The sequence below is a fragment of the Xiphophorus maculatus genome, chromosome 6 (genome assembly GCF_002775205.1).
Source record: "Xiphophorus maculatus strain JP 163 A chromosome 6, X_maculatus-5.0-male, whole genome shotgun sequence".
NCBI classification, from domain to species: Eukaryota; Metazoa; Chordata; class Actinopteri; order Cyprinodontiformes; family Poeciliidae; genus Xiphophorus; species Xiphophorus maculatus.
In genome coordinates this window covers 4,425,508-4,442,046 of record NC_036448.1, presented here as the reverse complement: position 1 = coordinate 4,442,046, position 16,539 = coordinate 4,425,508, and the positions used below count along the sequence as shown (strand labels likewise).

The 16,539-nt window shown below is 40.9% G+C and overlaps 2 protein-coding genes across 5 annotated transcripts; both read right to left on the bottom strand.

Annotated features, from left to right (window-relative positions):
• Window positions 1-313: 313 nt before the first annotated feature.
• On the bottom strand, window positions 314-9,570 carry LOC102222822 (plasminogen activator inhibitor 1 RNA-binding protein-like). Of its 3 annotated transcripts, none has more exons than XM_023334790.1 (9): window positions 9,195-9,570; window positions 8,553-8,733; window positions 7,412-7,552; window positions 5,927-5,995; window positions 5,593-5,706; window positions 5,295-5,472; window positions 4,100-4,165; window positions 3,808-3,993; window positions 314-2,201 (listed from the first exon to the last, which is right to left on the bottom strand). In XM_023334790.1, exons 1-9 carry the CDS (start codon window positions 9,448-9,450, stop codon window positions 2,142-2,144), a joined length of 1,251 nt encoding a protein of 416 aa, XP_023190558.1. In that variant the 5' UTR covers window positions 9,451-9,570; the 3' UTR covers window positions 314-2,141. The 3 variants fall into 3 exon arrangements, with proteins under 3 accessions (XP_023190558.1, XP_023190557.1, XP_023190559.1); XM_023334789.1 differs by having other exon boundaries at window positions 3,808-3,996; window positions 9,195-9,569; XM_023334791.1 differs by having other exon boundaries at window positions 3,808-3,996; window positions 5,593-5,667; window positions 9,195-9,567.
• Window positions 9,571-11,301: 1,731 nt separating this feature from the next.
• hsd17b7 (hydroxysteroid 17-beta dehydrogenase 7) lies at window positions 11,302-15,672 on the bottom strand. 2 transcript variants are annotated; one of them, XM_005814929.2, is made up of 9 exons: window positions 15,526-15,672; window positions 14,164-14,367; window positions 13,997-14,089; window positions 13,803-13,917; window positions 12,923-13,117; window positions 12,745-12,849; window positions 12,606-12,662; window positions 12,412-12,510; window positions 11,302-11,552 (listed from the first exon to the last, which is right to left on the bottom strand). In XM_005814929.2, exons 1-9 carry the CDS (start codon window positions 15,558-15,560, stop codon window positions 11,418-11,420), a joined length of 1,038 nt encoding a protein of 345 aa, XP_005814986.1. In that variant the 5' UTR covers window positions 15,561-15,672; the 3' UTR covers window positions 11,302-11,417. The 2 variants fall into 2 exon arrangements, 1 of the variants encoding a protein (XP_005814986.1); XR_002752845.1 differs by lacking the exons at window positions 11,302-11,552; window positions 12,412-12,510 and having other exon boundaries at window positions 12,648-12,662; window positions 12,745-12,821.
• Between the last annotated feature and the right edge of the window lie 867 nt (window positions 15,673-16,539).

The following is a 16,539-nucleotide window of genomic DNA, read 5'->3' as shown; positions in this document are numbered from 1 at the left end:
GTCCAGTCAAACTGAAAGGTTCATTTCAGATATGAGTCCTTCCTTTTAATGACTGACTTACACTCCATTTTTTTAAAGTCAATGGAATCAGTTGACCATTTTGAAATGTGATAAATTAGGACTCCCAGCCAAACCAAAATAACAGCAAGCAACCTTGTAATCTTAGAGTAGGGAAAATGAGCTTAAAAAACAAGTTACTAAAACAGCTGCAAAATGCCCTCAAAGAGGCATGGTTGGTCCAAACACCTGAAGAAGAAGTAGTCAGGAACACAGCACTGATTCAAACCAACCCAAAAACCATGAAGCGGACCAGTCACACCTCTAGAGCACTTTATTGGAACAGGGATGTTTATAGAGAAAGTTTCATAGTCATGTGGCTCAAACAGTCAAATGAGAAATCTGCTCCAGCCGTCTGTATCGGCGCAACGCCAGTGAGCCTTTATAGAGCACAAAATGTAAAGCTTTAACTTCCCCCCGTGTTTCCGACGCCTTCCATCTCTCCCGCGCTTACCTCGAACCGAATTCTAAGTATGCTGATTTTCGTTAGCCCTCCTGCGGTCTTAGCACAACGCTCTGGAAGTGCGCGGCAGATGTCACGGTTGGGGAGGCAGGGGGAAAAAAAAAAAAAGCGCACACGGAATCACTGCGACCTGGCCAGACTGCGCTCATGGTACAAAGTTTGCAGGCTCGAATAGCCCCTGTGTCTTTAAGACCATGGGGGTGTAATTAAAAAAAAAAAAAAGCTCGCTCTCAACACCGACACAGGCGGCTGAAGGCACCATTAGCTTACATTACATTCTGTGGCCCGATGATTGTTCCACAATGACGGCTGACGTTTCTTGAACACAACGCAACGATGAGTCCGCACTTGTTGATAAAGAAAAAACAAACAAAAAAAACAAGAGGACTTTCAACTGCAAAAAAATACAACTTCAAAGGACAGTTGGTGATTTAAAAAAAAACCCAAAAAACAAGTGCTTCGAGCTCTGAAGATATGTCCGTGGTCCATCTACGTCTTAATCACTTCTCACTATTTCAGGCGAGAACTTCCCGTCTTTCTGTAAAAGAATGGCAAAGTTCAGAGCAGAGGAATACTTCAAATTCTACGTAAATAGCTGTCAAAACTCTCACATTCTGTCTCACACACACACACACACACACACACACACACACACACACACACACACACACACACACACACACACCACAAAATAAACAAAAACATTTGCTTAGTGGTCCTGAAGGTACAAATTTGTACAGTCCGTATGACCTAGGAGGACCAGCCTTAAAATACATTGGGCCCTGAAAACACAGGTAGCACATCTGGATCAGGGGATACAAACATTACTAACCACTGGTCCACTATTAAAAAGAAGAAGAAGAAAAGAGGCGTTGACCTTCACTGCACAAGAAGCAGAAAAATACCAAGCTGTCGTATGAAGTCACTTTGCTGGTTCCCCCATCTTGGATTCGTGCCTGGCGAGGCGATGGGTAGTCAGGAGGCCACTATTTACACTTTAAAACCTAAGTTAAGCTGTACTTCAGACATCTAGCACACGTTTCTTATGTAGTGTAGCACTACCACATCAGTGTGTATTACTGGGGGGGTCAGAGGGGAACGCCAGTAGAAAGTCTTTTCTACAGATGACCTAATACTGTGCTGAAGTCATTAGGTGGGGAGGCAAAAAGAAAAGAAACAAAGAAAAACAAAAAGTTTTTGAAAGGAAAGCAATTTTCACACTTCAACCAAACTGCAGAATTGAAATGCAGGAATTCAAGCAGCACAAAAATATTAATGAAGTATGCATGATCTCTGAGAGGGGGGGGGGGGGGGGAATAAAAACATCCCTGCTTTCATGTTCCTAAATACAAAACTTCAGTGTAACAAGAGGTCCTTTTTCCATCTGGTTGTTGTTTTTTTGTCTTTTCTTTAAAACCGATAAAACTCAAGTCCTCTGGTGTGGGATGACAGTCTGCCTTTTTTTTTTTGGTTTTGTTTTATTTTATTTTTTTTACTGTTGTTTTTTTTTTTTTTTCTTTTATCCTTATATACTTGAAGATGTGGTAAGCATGCAAGCCTCGTAGAGGAGGGGCCCCCGGAAGGGCAGATGGGTGGGCTGGTGGAGGAAAAGACGCCGTCTTCAGGCCAGGGCCGGGAAGGCCTCGGGATCGTCCACGTTGGGGACTGACACTCCGCTGGCCTGGCGGGACAAACACACAACACAACATTTACGCTTCAAAAAAAAAAAAAAAAAAAAACTTTCCGTTGCCGAATAATCTCAAGCTTTGGCTGCAGGACGAAGCTCGAACCGCTTCCCTGAAGTTTGGAGTGACTTTCTAACACAAGTTCTAAAGCGTAATCGCTGCATTTAATTTTGATTTTTATTTTCCAGTTTATTTAACAACTGGAAGTTAAGGTACAAATTATTGAACATCTGCTGCACATCTCAAATTATAAAGTTACGATCTAGTGTCAGAGCCAGATCAAGAAGAATAAAGTCTAAATTACTTTATTCATTTAGAGAATAAAGTCACAATATTATCAGAGAAAAACACCTCAAAAATGTGACGATAAAAAAGTAGTTGTGTAATAAGAATAAAGTTGGAGGACAATAAAGTAAAAAAAAAGAGAAAAAAGTAAAGTAAAACACTAGAATAAGCCATACCAACAGAGTACAGCCGTAATAATGTGAGAACAAAAAAGGAGGCAAAGATTAAAGTCTTAATTTTACCAACATGGAGTTGCTCATGATGTCATCTCATTACAAAGACAAGTCGTAATAATTCCATGGATGCACCGACGACGGTTCCCTGGCCGATCACTGATATTTAAAAAGCCTGACTCCAATTTTGGCCGACAACAATTTGCTTTTGCCTGAAAAGTCCCTAAATATAGCAATAAAGTTGGTTAAAGGGGGGTGAATATTTTTAAACACCCAAAGTTAAAGAAGTGAAGGTCAAATTCTCAGTGCAACCCAACTGAAAACTTTAGTGAACATTTATATTCATCTTGATTTGAGGCAAAATGTCATAGAATCACCTCGTGACAATTATGACAAAATTTTTTTTAAATAATCGCTTTGGGATGCAAATATTGGCCGATTGCCAATCTCCCAAAATTAAGAAAATTGGTGCACCTTTAATACACCACAGGAAGGTTTAAAGGGAAATCAAAATTCAGCTAGAAAAACTGAATGCCAGAACCTGGCCGCAAAATTCTGATCAGCTGATCAGTCCTGGTTCGGGATGAGCATTTATCATATCGTTTATCATGAGACGAATTTTGATTCATCGCTGCAACTATAAATTCCAGTCAATGATGTTTAACCCCGTCCAAAACTGTCTGTGTTGTTGGGATTGTCAGTTTTACGATTTTTCTTCACTGTTTCTTTATTTAAAGAATCAATAAACATCAATAAATAAAAAAGTCAATTAATAAGTGAAGATTAAATGCAGTTACTGTGCGCAGCTTAGTGATGCAAATCACATTTCTTTGTGCGACTGATGTCCCATATATTTGTATTTGTATTCAGTCGCAGTCAAACCCACAGTTACCTAAAAAATAAAATAAAAATAAATCTCACTTTGCAAAACCTAAACACAACATGTGTGAACTGATTGCGTTCCAAAGCCTGCTTCTGCTGACCTTCCACTGACCCGGCCGGCCTGAGGTCAGCCAGCCACTTCTGAATGGCTGAACTGCTTTGTTGTTTCCACGGTGACTTTTCCACCTCACCGCTCTTATTTCCTGCTCATGCCTTTTTTTTTTGTCTTCGTCTTTTTTTTAGCGGTGGCTTTTGTCGTTACCTTTTCGGAACGTCCTCCCCCGCGTGCCGTCCGGCTGCCTCCCCCGCCGCGGCCCCCTCTGCCCCCGCGGGCGCCGCCACGCCCGCGCCCGGGGCGCCCCAGGTCTCCGAAGTTGATCTCCAGCTGGGATGTGATGTCGTTGGCTGGTTTGCGGAAATGGTGGTCGGAGGACTCGTCGGCGGCGCCCTGCTGGTAGAATAGTGGCGTACGATGATCAAACAAGTTTTTTGATAACCGGTTTTTCCCTAATAAGTCACTGATAAATGTTTTCAGTGTACATGTGGCTGATTACCTTGTTGAATAGAGCATGAGGTTCTGCTTCTGGTTCCGACGCGTCGATCAAAGCACCAACAGGCCTCTGGAAAAGACAGTAAAAATAAACTTTGGCCTAGTTCTTTTCTACCTAAAAAACAAAACACATGAAAAAAAAAAGTCTCAGAAGAAGGAAAACTTGACAGTATGTTGGACTTTTGGAGTTGCTCATGATGTCATCTTATTACAAAGACAAGAGGGAAAACGAACTGTTGGTCTGAGTAGCAACAACAGGAGAAACTAGTGGTGCACCGATCTATAGAAAGCCTGACCCGCCGATTCCGATTTTCTTTTTTGCTTTCCTGTGTTATCGAAAGGTCAGAAACATCACAGAAGTAAGGTAACTCAATTTATCGCCCGATTTATCATCACTCAATAACTTGGAACAAAGAGTTACAGGATTCTCCCCCCCAAGTCTTCTAATGTTGAAAAATATAAATTTTGCAATTGTGGTGTTTACACTAAATAAGAGGTGCAATTAAAATTACAGTTGCATAAGTTTGTTCATATAATTGATCAAAAATCAGGGCAGTGACAGATGTAAAGAGTTACATGAAATATATTCATATATGGCGCCGACGCTTAACATCCATCAGCCAATCGGAGGAGACGTCGGCGTCTTATCAGTTGGAGCAGCTAATTACGCATCTGCGATTTTACAGAAGAGCTACGGATTCAACACTTTTGAATGACAGAACATTTTACGATCTGTGTGATGCTGTGACAACTGCTGGTGCAGTCAGAAATCAATAAACAATCCGTCATCCTCCTAGTGCTTCCTGTCGGCTTCTTTGTCATGTTCGCCAGTAGTAACATCCGGCTGTTGATCATGTGACTCGTGACACGAAAAGAAAAAGTGGTTCCGTTGCCGTTTTGCAGAAATACATCTGCGTCAATATGGCTGAAAAACCACCTCCATCTAGCACAGAAGCCTTTTATCAAAAAACATGTTTTTTTTTTCTCGAAACTGGCGTTTCCATTAAGCAAATTTATTTTCGTAATTTCAATTAGCACAACTTTACAGTCAACGGAAACGCAGCTTGTGTTTTGCTTTTCAGACCTTTGCAGAGGTAGATAAGATCTTTTTCTCACGCACGTATCAACCGATCGCTTAAAATAGAGGGAATCAATCTGTCCTTTGGGAACAAACTATCTTGGGCAGAACGCTCGCTTACGTCTTCGCTCTTGGACTTGTGCAGCACGTATCCCTTCTTCCACTGGCTGTCGGCTCCCTCGTTGGGCTTGCGGATGTTGAACTCCACCTTGGTGCGCTCCTTGTCCTGCATGGCCTTCCACTCGTCCAGCGTCATCTCTTTGGGGCCTTCCTGTTTCACCTCTTCCACCTCGTTCTCTCTGGAAGAAAAAAAATGAAACCAGCTGTGTGGGAACTCGGTCCTCACTCTGCTTCATCTACGTCCTAAGAGAACATGGTGTTGACCGTTAGAGGGTTCTGCGCTGCTCTGCGACTCTTACTTGTTCTCGGAGCCGGCGGGCGCGTTTTCCTCTCCCTCCGGAGTCGGCTCTGGGGCGGCGGTCTGTTCGGCCTCACTGAAAGCGAAGCACTTTGTCAACTCTCCCAGCGTACTTCTGCTCTAAACAGAATCCCAAAATGTTAAAAAGCTAAAACTGTTCCATGTTCGACCTCCTCCATCCCGCCACCTATGCGACATCAAAACCGCCGCTTGTGTGTTTGTTCCAAAAATAGAAGCGCTTCGTAGGCGACGGCACCAAGCGAAGCAGCGAGCAAAGCGATTCAGTGTCCCTGTTTGTTTTGAAAATAAATAAATAAATAAAAAAAATCACTCACCTCACTTCATCCTTCACCGTGCCCCAGTTGTGCGAGCCGGAGCCGCCGTGCTTCTCCTCGGTTTTTGAACTGGGTAAGAAAAAGGAGGAAAGGAGCATTTATTTAAAGGAGGAAGTCAAATAAGCCAGAAAAGTGTGGAAAGAGATAAAAATTCAAAGCTTCTATGTTTATTTTCGGAAAAGGTCATAAATGAGAGGGGAAAAAAAGCACTAGAAAAAGGACCTTTCATTTTAAGTAAGTGTGGGTTCTGCTACACCCACAAATCTGATTGCTTAAATGTTCCGTTTAAGCAAAATCCAGTAAAATAGACGAGTTGATTTTCAGAAATTGAAACAAAAGTTGTAGAAAGGAATAATAATGATAAAATAATCTTTGGAAGCAAACATTTCTCCATACTTCATTTTCCTTTCCTGTGCTTATCCAGACTTGAAAATCAGGAAAATATACACAATTCGGTGTCGGTATGGACACTGTGGTGCACCGTAAAACTGAGCCCTACATGCAGTCTGTATTCTATAAGATCACACACACTATGAAAAATTGCTTCAAGTAACCTCGAAGAGACTCTTTTTGAAAGCATCATCTTTCCACTCACACAGAATGCACACATATAAAAGCTCTTCGGTGTGGAAGTGGTTACTGAAGGAGTTAAAAGGTTTTTTTTTGTAACAAAAACACTGCTGTTTACAGATCCCTATGTTAACCGCGTTAACCACAAATAAAACAGTTTAAAATGTCCACTCAGTCATCATGTTGTTGTTTTTTTTTATAACAACTAACACCAACACATGACATCACCTGTTTCTAATAGGGGTGGGTGTTTATTGTATTATTTATTGTGATAAATTTCTTACAAGAGTTTTGATACAACCAGCTGTAAGCATTGATGATGCTTGACTCTCCCCAAAACTGTCTTTATTGTAGGGATTGTTAGTTTATTATTTTTCTCCCCTGTTTTTAATTGATATTATTCAATAAACATCAATAACTTAAAAAAAAAATATCTAATGCAGTTGCTGTGTGCATTTTACAAGTCACAAGTCACATTTCTTTATACCATCTGGAAAATATTATGTTAATTAAAACTTTCAGTGTATATTGCCCACCCCTGGTTCCTAATGTAAATATTACATTTACATTAGGAGCCACTGTTCATGACTGGAAAACTAGTTAAAAGTTTATTTAAATGCTGATTTTATACACAGCTCCTTCAGCTCATTCTGAAAGAGGTAAAATTGTTGACACTCAGAAATCTGCAGATGCATCTCCGTGTAAATATTTTACCCAAAGCAGAATAAATTCATTTTGTCTGACATGGTAAGATTATTTACCACTTGATGAAGAAAAACAGGCAGAAATTTCTGACTTAATGTGAAAGCATCGCTCTCTCACACAAACGTTGAACAACAAGCATCTGTTGACTTAGATTAACACATTCCATCTTACTTGCTAAGTCGCTTTTTAACAGTGCAGCGCTTCACTCACGATTTGTCGTTGGTGCTGTGTCTGTCGAATTCCCGTTTCCCACGCGAGTCGAAGCCCTCGCCGCGGCCCATGCCGCGTCCTCGTCCGCCTCGCGCCCCCCGGCCGCCGCCGCGCCCCCTGGGAGGCCTGTCTCCAGAAGGCCTGATGGGACAATCACAAAAAAAGAAAAACACAATACAGTTTCTATTTTTATTTTGCTGTCTCTTAAAGCAAGAGGATTTCACATTTGAAGAATTAAGCACAGTTTATTCTCCTTTTAGCGTCTGGCTAAAAGGAGAATAATAAACCAGTTTTGTCTTTTTAACTTCTAATTGGCTAAAGGTTTATTAATAGTTAATATTTAACTCGAGGTCACACCCCTCTGGTTAAATATTGACTGTTGGTTTGTTGTCGTTTCTACTGCGAGTTGCTGTAAAATTCATTTCCCCTTTGGACATGAATAAAGATCTGAACTAGAGATTCAACGATCTGATATTAATATCTGCATCGGTCCCAATATAGGAAAAAATTCTAGATTGGGTATCGGTGACAATGTCCCCAATCTGTAAGGGTAGATCTATTCAGTCTAAGTCTTTGCTTCCTGCAAAAACTTTCATAGAAAGTTTGTTGCAGTTTATTTTTTACTTGTTTGACCAAGGTAGATAACCTAGTATTTTGTCTTTACACTTAAATTAAAGTTGTTTTACATGTTTGACCAAACATGTAAAAGTGTCCTGTTGCAGAGTTACGAAACAAATTTGTAATTCAGTACAGTTACGACTGTGTTTAAAAACCAGCGCTGTTTTTCTGTATCGCATCGGTCTGGGCCGATACTAAACCTCACATATCGGTATCGGAAGTGAAAGTACTGGATTGGCGCTGCCATTATCTGGACCTGATCAATGTGGCTTTACTTAAATCAAGAGTTTTATGCGACTCCCCCAAACCTGGACATGCAGAGGAAATGTTATGTCACCTTAGTTTTAATTTACATCACATGACGTTAATAAGCCCTGATATCTTCATAAAAACCTCTCTGTAGCTTATTTTTATGTTTCTCTCCTCACTGGAAAAACAGGCTGAACCAAACTTGAGGCTGGTTCCCAGTAACACCTCCATGCACAGCACAGCACTCCCCCCCCCATGCAGATCAGCGTCTCACTTGTCTACGGGGAAGTCTGCGCCTCCCTCCGGCTTGTCCTCTGCGGGCTTCTCGAAGCGCCGCTCCCGGGGAGGTCTCCGGTCCGGCCTCTTATCCGCGGGTCGACCTTCGCCCTGCCCGCCCTGATGCTGGGATCCGGACTGACCCTGCTGGTCCGGTCTTCTGCCCACCCGCCTGATTCCTGTAAGAGATCAAACGCTGTGAGCACTGACGTAATTATTGTAGATTTTCAAAGATATTTTGGGTCGACAATAAAAAGTTTGAAGAGCTCCGTTTGCAGCAGCAGGTGTGCATCTTTCACATTTGCTTTGCAAAGCCTGCAGCAGCGGCGCGTGCGGAAGCATCGCCGTAACCCAACACTGCGCCTTCCACTCGGATGCTGGAGGGAAGCTTCATCTGCGACACGCACAGTCAGGCTGCTCCGGACTTCACAGCTGTCTTTACCGCTACCTTTCAACCCACCATTCCTCCGACAGGCGCGTGAGGCTCCCCTCGTAGCCGCCTGTCCTCTAATAGCAACAGCCCAGGGTCCATGTTGACCTCCCAGCTGCAGCTAATGTGGCTAAGCGGAGCCGCACATGACAGTTGGAAATGAGACTAAAAATAAACCTTAAAGCGGCAACCACTGCAGCCACATTTTACCTTCTTTCTTCAGAGGAACCGGCGCCTGAGACTCTTCCTTTTTGTCCAGCAGAGGGTTTTTCCTGTCCTTCTGGGACTCCTTCTTCGGCTGCTTGGCGGCTTGAGCCGCGGTTTTCGTGGACCCAGCAGCGGCCCCCTCCTTCTTCTTGTTTTCCGCCGCTTTCAGGACCTCGAACGGGTCGGATTCGTCGTCCAATAGCTGGTCGAACCTGTTGGTTACGACGCAGCCGAAGCCTTCTTGCAAGTGTCCGGGCATGATGGCGCCCCTTCTACGGGATTCACCTCCGATTCTACGAGGCTTGATGCGACCGACTCGCTGGATGCTGCCACAAGATGGCTGAGAGCTGCCCCCTTCTCTTCCGGTGCGAGCATCATCCGGGACACCGAGCAGCGCGCGCCACTCTTGAGCACGCGGTGGCGGCCGTGTGTTTGTTTACAATCGTGACGGAGTGAATTCCCTCTCCAAAAAAGTCCCAGTTTTAGTTCAATTTAGCAGGTTATCGGTAAGATAAGCGGTGCTAGAAGTAGGTATAATTTTTTTTTATCTAAATGGAAGTACAGTTTTACCAAACAATCATGTTGCGCAGTTTTAATTTTAAAAAAAGGGGAGTTTATAGATTTAATTTTTGTTGAATAATTATATCCAGGTTTGAGCTGTCTAGTTGAGGTAGTATTTAAGCAGGGCCTCATGTCAAGTTGTCTGGTTTAATACAATTGGTCTTTTTGGATTCTTACAAATGAAATGTCACGAACTACATTTAATACAATCTGTACGTGTAAAACAATTCGAGGTTCCATTTTGAACTAGAGCGGACCAAATGCCTATAGTTAGTAAATATTGGAGAATACTCCTTTAATAGGGATCATCAAGTTTTATCACCATATTTTTGGGTAGTGCTGTGATAATAATAAAAGTGATAAGAACAATGTATCACTTATTTTTTAGATCTGTTTTTTTTAGGACATCAGTCAAATGAAATGTGATTTTATCACTACAGTGCAAACAGTAACTGAATTTAATCATGTTTTCAAATGTATTTACTTTCATTGATACTTGCATTGAACAAACGGTGAAGAAAATAGTAAAATTGACAATCCCAACAATTTGTACAGTTTTGTTTGTTTATTTTATTTTTTGTGATAAGTCAAAATTCTTAAGAAATTTATCATAAAATATAAACAATACAATAAATTCCCAACCTTACTGCAGTACTTTATTTAGCCCTGCAAACCAAAACGTTGAACCAATCTTGGAACAGTGGCGTCAAAAAATGTCATAAATCTGAATTTGCATACAAAGTTTGACTGAATTGTTGTAAAGTAGACCTCAGAAGCCAAAAATATACTAGGTTTAACTTTGGCTATGAAAAATTATTATAATTGCTTATAGTAGCTATTACTAAAACTAGTAATTTAGATTGAAAATGCCTAAATAGGTGCACCATTTCTTGACAGGAAAGAACGTGTTACAGCTAAAGAGTTCAGTCTCGGTTATGTATGACGCCTGCCTGATAAGGTCAAGGTCTTAAAATAATAATTACTCATAGGTTCAGCACTAGTGTTATCTTGAACCGTTAATGCTAGTATCTGTCATAAAATAAACAGACCACTTCTGTTTAAAGAGTTTGATAAAATGAGATTGACTTTACAGTTAAGATACTTTAATTCAACTAACTCATTAGTTGAATTACAATAGTTTCTGTTAAATGATTGTATTTAAGTCAGAAACACTGTAAATAATCATGTTAACTGTTTACTAGCGTTAACTCTAAGCTGGGAAAGCTATCGACCCTTTGCTCGTGACGGGCGGATGGGGCTCACTGCACGATCTGTACTTTTGGCTCATTTGTGCATGCGCTGAAGTAACGCTTCCGGATTATTCTTAAAATGTGCGTCAACAAAGTAACATATTTATTTATATTAATAAAAACACTACTTGCTATGAGATTAGTTTTTTTCCCAGACAATGTTATAATAATCTAAATGGAATCTGTAAATCTGTATGTTTATGATGGTGGAACAGAAGAGACTTTCTGGTACGCCCCTGAAGTAATCATCTCCTACTTGCGTTTTCCAAAATATTTCAAATAAAAATTGTATTAGATTCAGCAAAAACATTTAATGAAGTTCAATTTGCAGAAGTTATAAAATATTGCATATTTGATGTGGTAAAAAAAAAAAAAAAATCAAGACAAAACTTTCTTTTTTTAAAAATAAAAACTGCTACTGTATCTCAGTGAGATACTGCTGATAATGTTCACTGTCAGCGGTTTTCTTGCTCAGGTTTCTTCTCACTTCTCTCTCAAGCTCAAGGAGCTTAGAGAAGAAAACCTCAGTCATGTCATCATCAAGGTCCATCTGGAACACAAAAGCAAGCAGAACATTCTGACTAGACTCTTGAATGGGGGAAATGACATCATCTGTGCGGTTTCAAATTTTCCAACATCTATCCTCTAAGACCCAACTATTCCATAGATGATGATGGAAAAATGTCACTAAAGAGGAGGCTGTGCATCCACACTTAACCCCTTTTACAGACAAAGAGTTTTGTATAGGGACAAATGTTATTAAATACAGTCAGAATTATGCAGACAACTGGCATAATTGGCTATGTAAAGTATGTGGTTTTCTCTGCAACTCTCTAAAGATCATTTAACCAAAGCCATCTGTCATTAAAAAAAATATACAGTAAAAGCCAAACAGGAAGGCATGATTACAAGTTTTAAAGTCATAATAATGAGAGTAAAAGTCTATTTTGAACAAATAATTATGAGATTCAATGTCAAAATTATGAGATCCGAAATCATCATTTTGACTTTCAAAGTGATAATCATAAAATTAAGTCAGTTTATGACATTCAAACTCATAAGACTGAAAGTTGAAATTATGACTTCTCTATCTCTCAACACTCTCTCATAACTATGACTTTTTATTCATGTAATTATGACTTTAAAACTTGTAATTATGACTTCCTGTTGGGTTTGAATTTTTTTGTTTGATGGCCAAAGTGGCTTTCCGTAGTGTGTGTACATATTTTGACTTAATTAGATTAGAGAAAATCTACATTAAATTCAAAGTTGTGCAACCAAATCTTGTTTTTTTTTCTATTAATTGAAATGTTTGTTGTATAATTACATAATAACTGTAGTTTGTGCACACAAACAATGAACTTGATGACCATCTAAAGCAGAATCTGCCTAGGACAGACGTTACTGACCCTGCGTGGCTCGGTGTAGTTGGTCCCCAGTCCGGACGTTAAGCTCTGGTACTTCGCTCTGGGATCCAGAGACTCTGGCTTCTGAAGAAACAACCAGTGCTGTGACAGACCAGAGCAAGAGTTTGTGTTTACGCCGCGCCTTAAACCCGGTCGGAGGGATGTGTGAACGCGGAAAACCCCAGCTGGATACAAACCAGTGCCTCGGCTCCGTTGTACGGCGTAAGCGTGAAAGTGTTGGTGAAAATCCGGATCTGTGTGGCGAGACGGGGAGGTCGTCAGACGCGGTTTGAGATTGAAGTTTGACGTGAATAAATAAAGAGCAGAGCAACCCACCAACCACATGATGGGCATGATGAGAGTCCAGAAGAAGGAGGGCAGGATCCCATAGGTCAAGTTAGTCATCACCAGGCCTGGACAGATCACAGAGGAGAACAGCCCCTGTCACAGAGAGACAACGTGTGCCGTTTTCTGAATCTTAAATCGAAGCTCCGTCGCAGAGCGCCCGGCGCACCTGCTGGTTCTTGTGCTTGTTGAGCGCCATGCTGAGCATGTCCGAGGCGTACTTGGAGGAGCTGTAGGGCTCCTTCCCTCGCCTGTGCTGGATGTCCTGGATGCTGAAGGCCGAGCGCCGGGCATTGCTGGACGACGTCCACACCAGCCTGGAGGTGTGACCCGGCTGACACAGCAGAGGCTCCAGCTCCCTGATCTGGAACCAGGACGCAGAGGAAACCACGGCCGGGTGGAACCATTACACAGCAATTTTTCAATTTTATTTTCTTCCGTATTATTTTTTCCCCCCAATTTATTTAAATTTATTATTATTCAAAATACCTTTAAATAATTTTTTTTTACTGAATTATAGTATATATATATATATATAAATAATAAAAAAGGCAAATTTCTGATGTTTCTCTCCCAAATTTATAATATTATTAATGGATAATAAATGTTATAGTCTTTGTTATCAGCAGCAAGTTAACTACCAATGACTCACTCCACTTATAGACAAACACTTTTTTCTAGATTTCTTAATAAAAAGGCAGAAACTGTATTTTAATTGTTCATAAAGTTCCTCTGCTTTCCTGAACTGAAAAGTTCCCTCTGATTAGCAATTTGAAAAACCTTGTAAAAAAAAGTTTAAATATTCCAAAATATGATCAGAGATTTTGGTACGTGCTCCATCAGTTCCCAGGTTTTATGTACCAGGACATAAAAGAAAAAACGATCTGGTCTCTAACAGATTCTAAAAACTACAAATACCACAAGGTACGCTTCTACGAAACAAGTTTGCAAAATGACAAAAACCGTCTGCTCGTTCTCGCTAAATACGACATCTTGTCATGTAACAAAAGTGCAGCGTGCTGGATGAGGGGGGGCTTTCTGCTGCGTACCAGGAGGAAATGACCAAACAGGTTCGTGGCAAAAACCTCCTGAAGGCCGTCTGAGTTGAGCTGGTCCTGCTGAGTCAGCAGACCCTCAGCCGTCGCAAACATGTTGACGACATTCCTGGGACAAAGACAAGATTCAAGGTGCTGTAAAGGTTTCCAAAGCAACCCCAACATCAGAGCTCATTTCAGATTCCTACCTGGAAAATAGTCCTTTGAAAAACGCTCTTATGTCCACCGTTGGATTGGGCATAATTCCTGCGTTCAGATATAAAAAATCCATGCGGCGGTACCTGTAGCAGCACGTGACTGGGCGTCAAAACCTCCACCCATCTCAGTAGCTCATTGATGAAACTGTCTCATTTACCTGGCCTTGAGTTCCTCTGCAGCACTGAGCACCGACCGCGCAGAGCCCACGTCCAGGTGCAGCAGGTCCACCCGAGCGTCGCCGTGACACGCCAGCAGGGCGGTGCGGGCGGCCTCGGCTCGCTTCATGTTCCTGCATGCCAGGCAGAGCCGCAGCCGGCCGTCCTCGGACAGCAGCCGGTCACACAGGGCCAGGCCGATGCCGCTGCAGGAATGAAGACCGGTTCATAGAGAATCTCACAGTAAGCATTGTAAATACTAGAATCTGAAGGTCATCTTCTTTCACCTAATCCTTCACATCCTCCTCTGGTACATTGAATTTTGTCATGTCACAACCATTTACTTCAAATATCCAAATCACATGGGTAGTAGCATTTGTTTTTAGCCCCATTTTGGCCTAGTCCATGGATGTCTGGGAAAACTACTACATTTTTATGGCTTTTTTTGTCTTTTTATCCAAAAACTCTGTTTAATTGCACCAAAAATTATTATTTATAAAACTAAAAAAAAAAAACAAAAAAAACCTCTGACCACAGTGGAAAGTTGAGAAAACTGTATTTGTGTTTGTACATCTGAGAAGCAGAGATCTGGGGTCCCATATGTTACAGTCAACGATAAATGCGCCAATTTATCCACATACTTGCTTTGATACGATTCCCATTTCACACTGTCTTGTGTTTTAATAACTTTATATTCTAATACGCTCTTTAAAAGTCGCTCAACCTACATATGAGTCCACAAAGTGCACCTCCTCGCGCCATCTTTAATTCCTAACAGGAAGTAGTGGTTGTTTTTAAGCCATCTGATTGGCTGGCGGGTTTTAGCTTTGCGCTACACTGCCCCCTATGGGTTTGGAATGTTCAAAACAACGTTCAGGAATGGATTTGTGCGAGTTCGTGTGGGTGAAAACTTTTCCGAAACCTATCCCGCATGTACGATATATATATAAATTATGTGGTGAGTCTTTTTATGAAGACTTAGCTACCCCAAAATAAAATCCAGTTCAACAGCAGCTGTTAGTTGTGCACGAAAGAGCTTTTGTGGGAGAGCGACGTTGTTAAAAGAAAGCCACTAAATGCCATGTTTGCAGTTTACCACAAACATGTGAGGGACACAGCAGACATGCTATTCTACCTACCCTGCTGCCTTTTATCACTGTATTACTGTAATATTGACGAATATTTGTTGTTATGTCTGATTTAAAAGCGAGAAGCAGATCTTTCAGACAAGGAGAGTTTTCGAGGTGAGGTGTCCAGCTTTAGCATTGCAAGTCAATTACTGAATTATTAGTGTTTATGCTACAAAGAGAGGAAAAGAAAACTACGTTTAATTTGTTTAATTGACCAGTTTCCAGTTCGCTCACCTGTTTGCTCCGGTTACTACGACAATTTTCTCCATGTCTGGGTAGAGTTGGAAATTAAACCAAAAAAAAATATTCAGAAAAACTCTGAAAGTCCGTAGGTATTCACGTCCTGTGCAGCTGGACGGCCCACCGTCCGATTCTATTAAATATCTGCCAAATCATGGCGTGATTGGACGACAGCAGACAGCTAGCCAATCGCCTTGCCGCTACGGCAGGTCCAGAAGTCCAAAACGTCAGGAGAGCGCGGTTTAATTTAAAGGAACCTCATCCAAAAAACGTCTGTCTCAACGAAGAAAGCGACGGCACAAATTTACTCATAGTTTCATCTATGTATAAGAATATTTTTGTATAAAGTCACATTATTTGGACTTCTGCCTCTCACCAGTGGAACAAAGCTGAGTACTACTGGTAAACAAACAGAAATATATATCCAAATATGTAAAGAGATTTTATTGGTACACTATAAATAAGAAACAATATAAAAAGACTGTAAAAATAAATACATGTATGTGTGGATGCAGTGTGTACACACTGCTTATTCCTTATAGGAGCAGTATTGTGTTTTCTTCAAGACTACAGTAATCTTATGTATCTGTCACTTACAACATTACAGACTTATACATAGATATACAATTTTCTTTGTTTACATAGAGTCCAAAGTTGATTTCAGATGCATCCACATAATAAACAGGAGGCCTGAAACTTCAGGTCAGAGAGAAATGATTGTTTTTGACATGATTAGTAATTAAAAAGAAAACTTTAAGTGATCTCGAAACAGTTCTATGATCCACTATCCTGACTGGATAGGAAAGATTGGTATATTAATACATAAGTTCTATCACCAAATGAGGCATAAAAGTTTGAAGACAAAGATACAACTTAAAAAACCTTCAGAATATTACGAAGCCCCCTGTAAAATAGTACAAATAGCAAGTCTTGCTAATGGTATGTTTTTGAAATCCATCAAATTGAAAAGTATTAATGAAAATAAATGCTACACAAAATAAACATCCT

Excerpts from the sequence above, each read along its gene's own strand:
- hsd17b7 (XM_005814929.2), bottom strand. The coding sequence starts at position 15,560 with ATGGAGAAAATTGTCGTAGTAACCGGAGCAAACAG. Across the intron at positions 12,511-12,605 it reads ACAACGGAGCCGAGGCACTG|CACTGGTTGTTTCTTCAGAA; the intron begins GTTTGTATCCAG and ends GGTCTGTCACAG. Across the intron at positions 11,553-12,411 it reads ACTACACCGAGCCACGCAGG|ATGGACCTTGATGATGACAT; the intron begins GTCAGTAACGTC and ends TTTGTGTTCCAG.
- LOC102222822 (XM_023334789.1), bottom strand. The coding sequence starts at position 9,450 with ATGCCCGGACACTTGCAAGAAGGCTTCGGCTGCGTCGTAACCAACAGG. Across the intron at positions 5,996-7,411 it reads CACAGCACCAACGACAAATC|TTCAAAAACCGAGGAGAAGC; the intron begins GTGAGTGAAGCG and ends TTTCTTACCCAG. Across the intron at positions 5,473-5,592 it reads CCCGCCGGCTCCGAGAACAA|AGAGAACGAGGTGGAAGAGG; the intron begins GTAAGAGTCGCA and ends TTTTTCTTCCAG.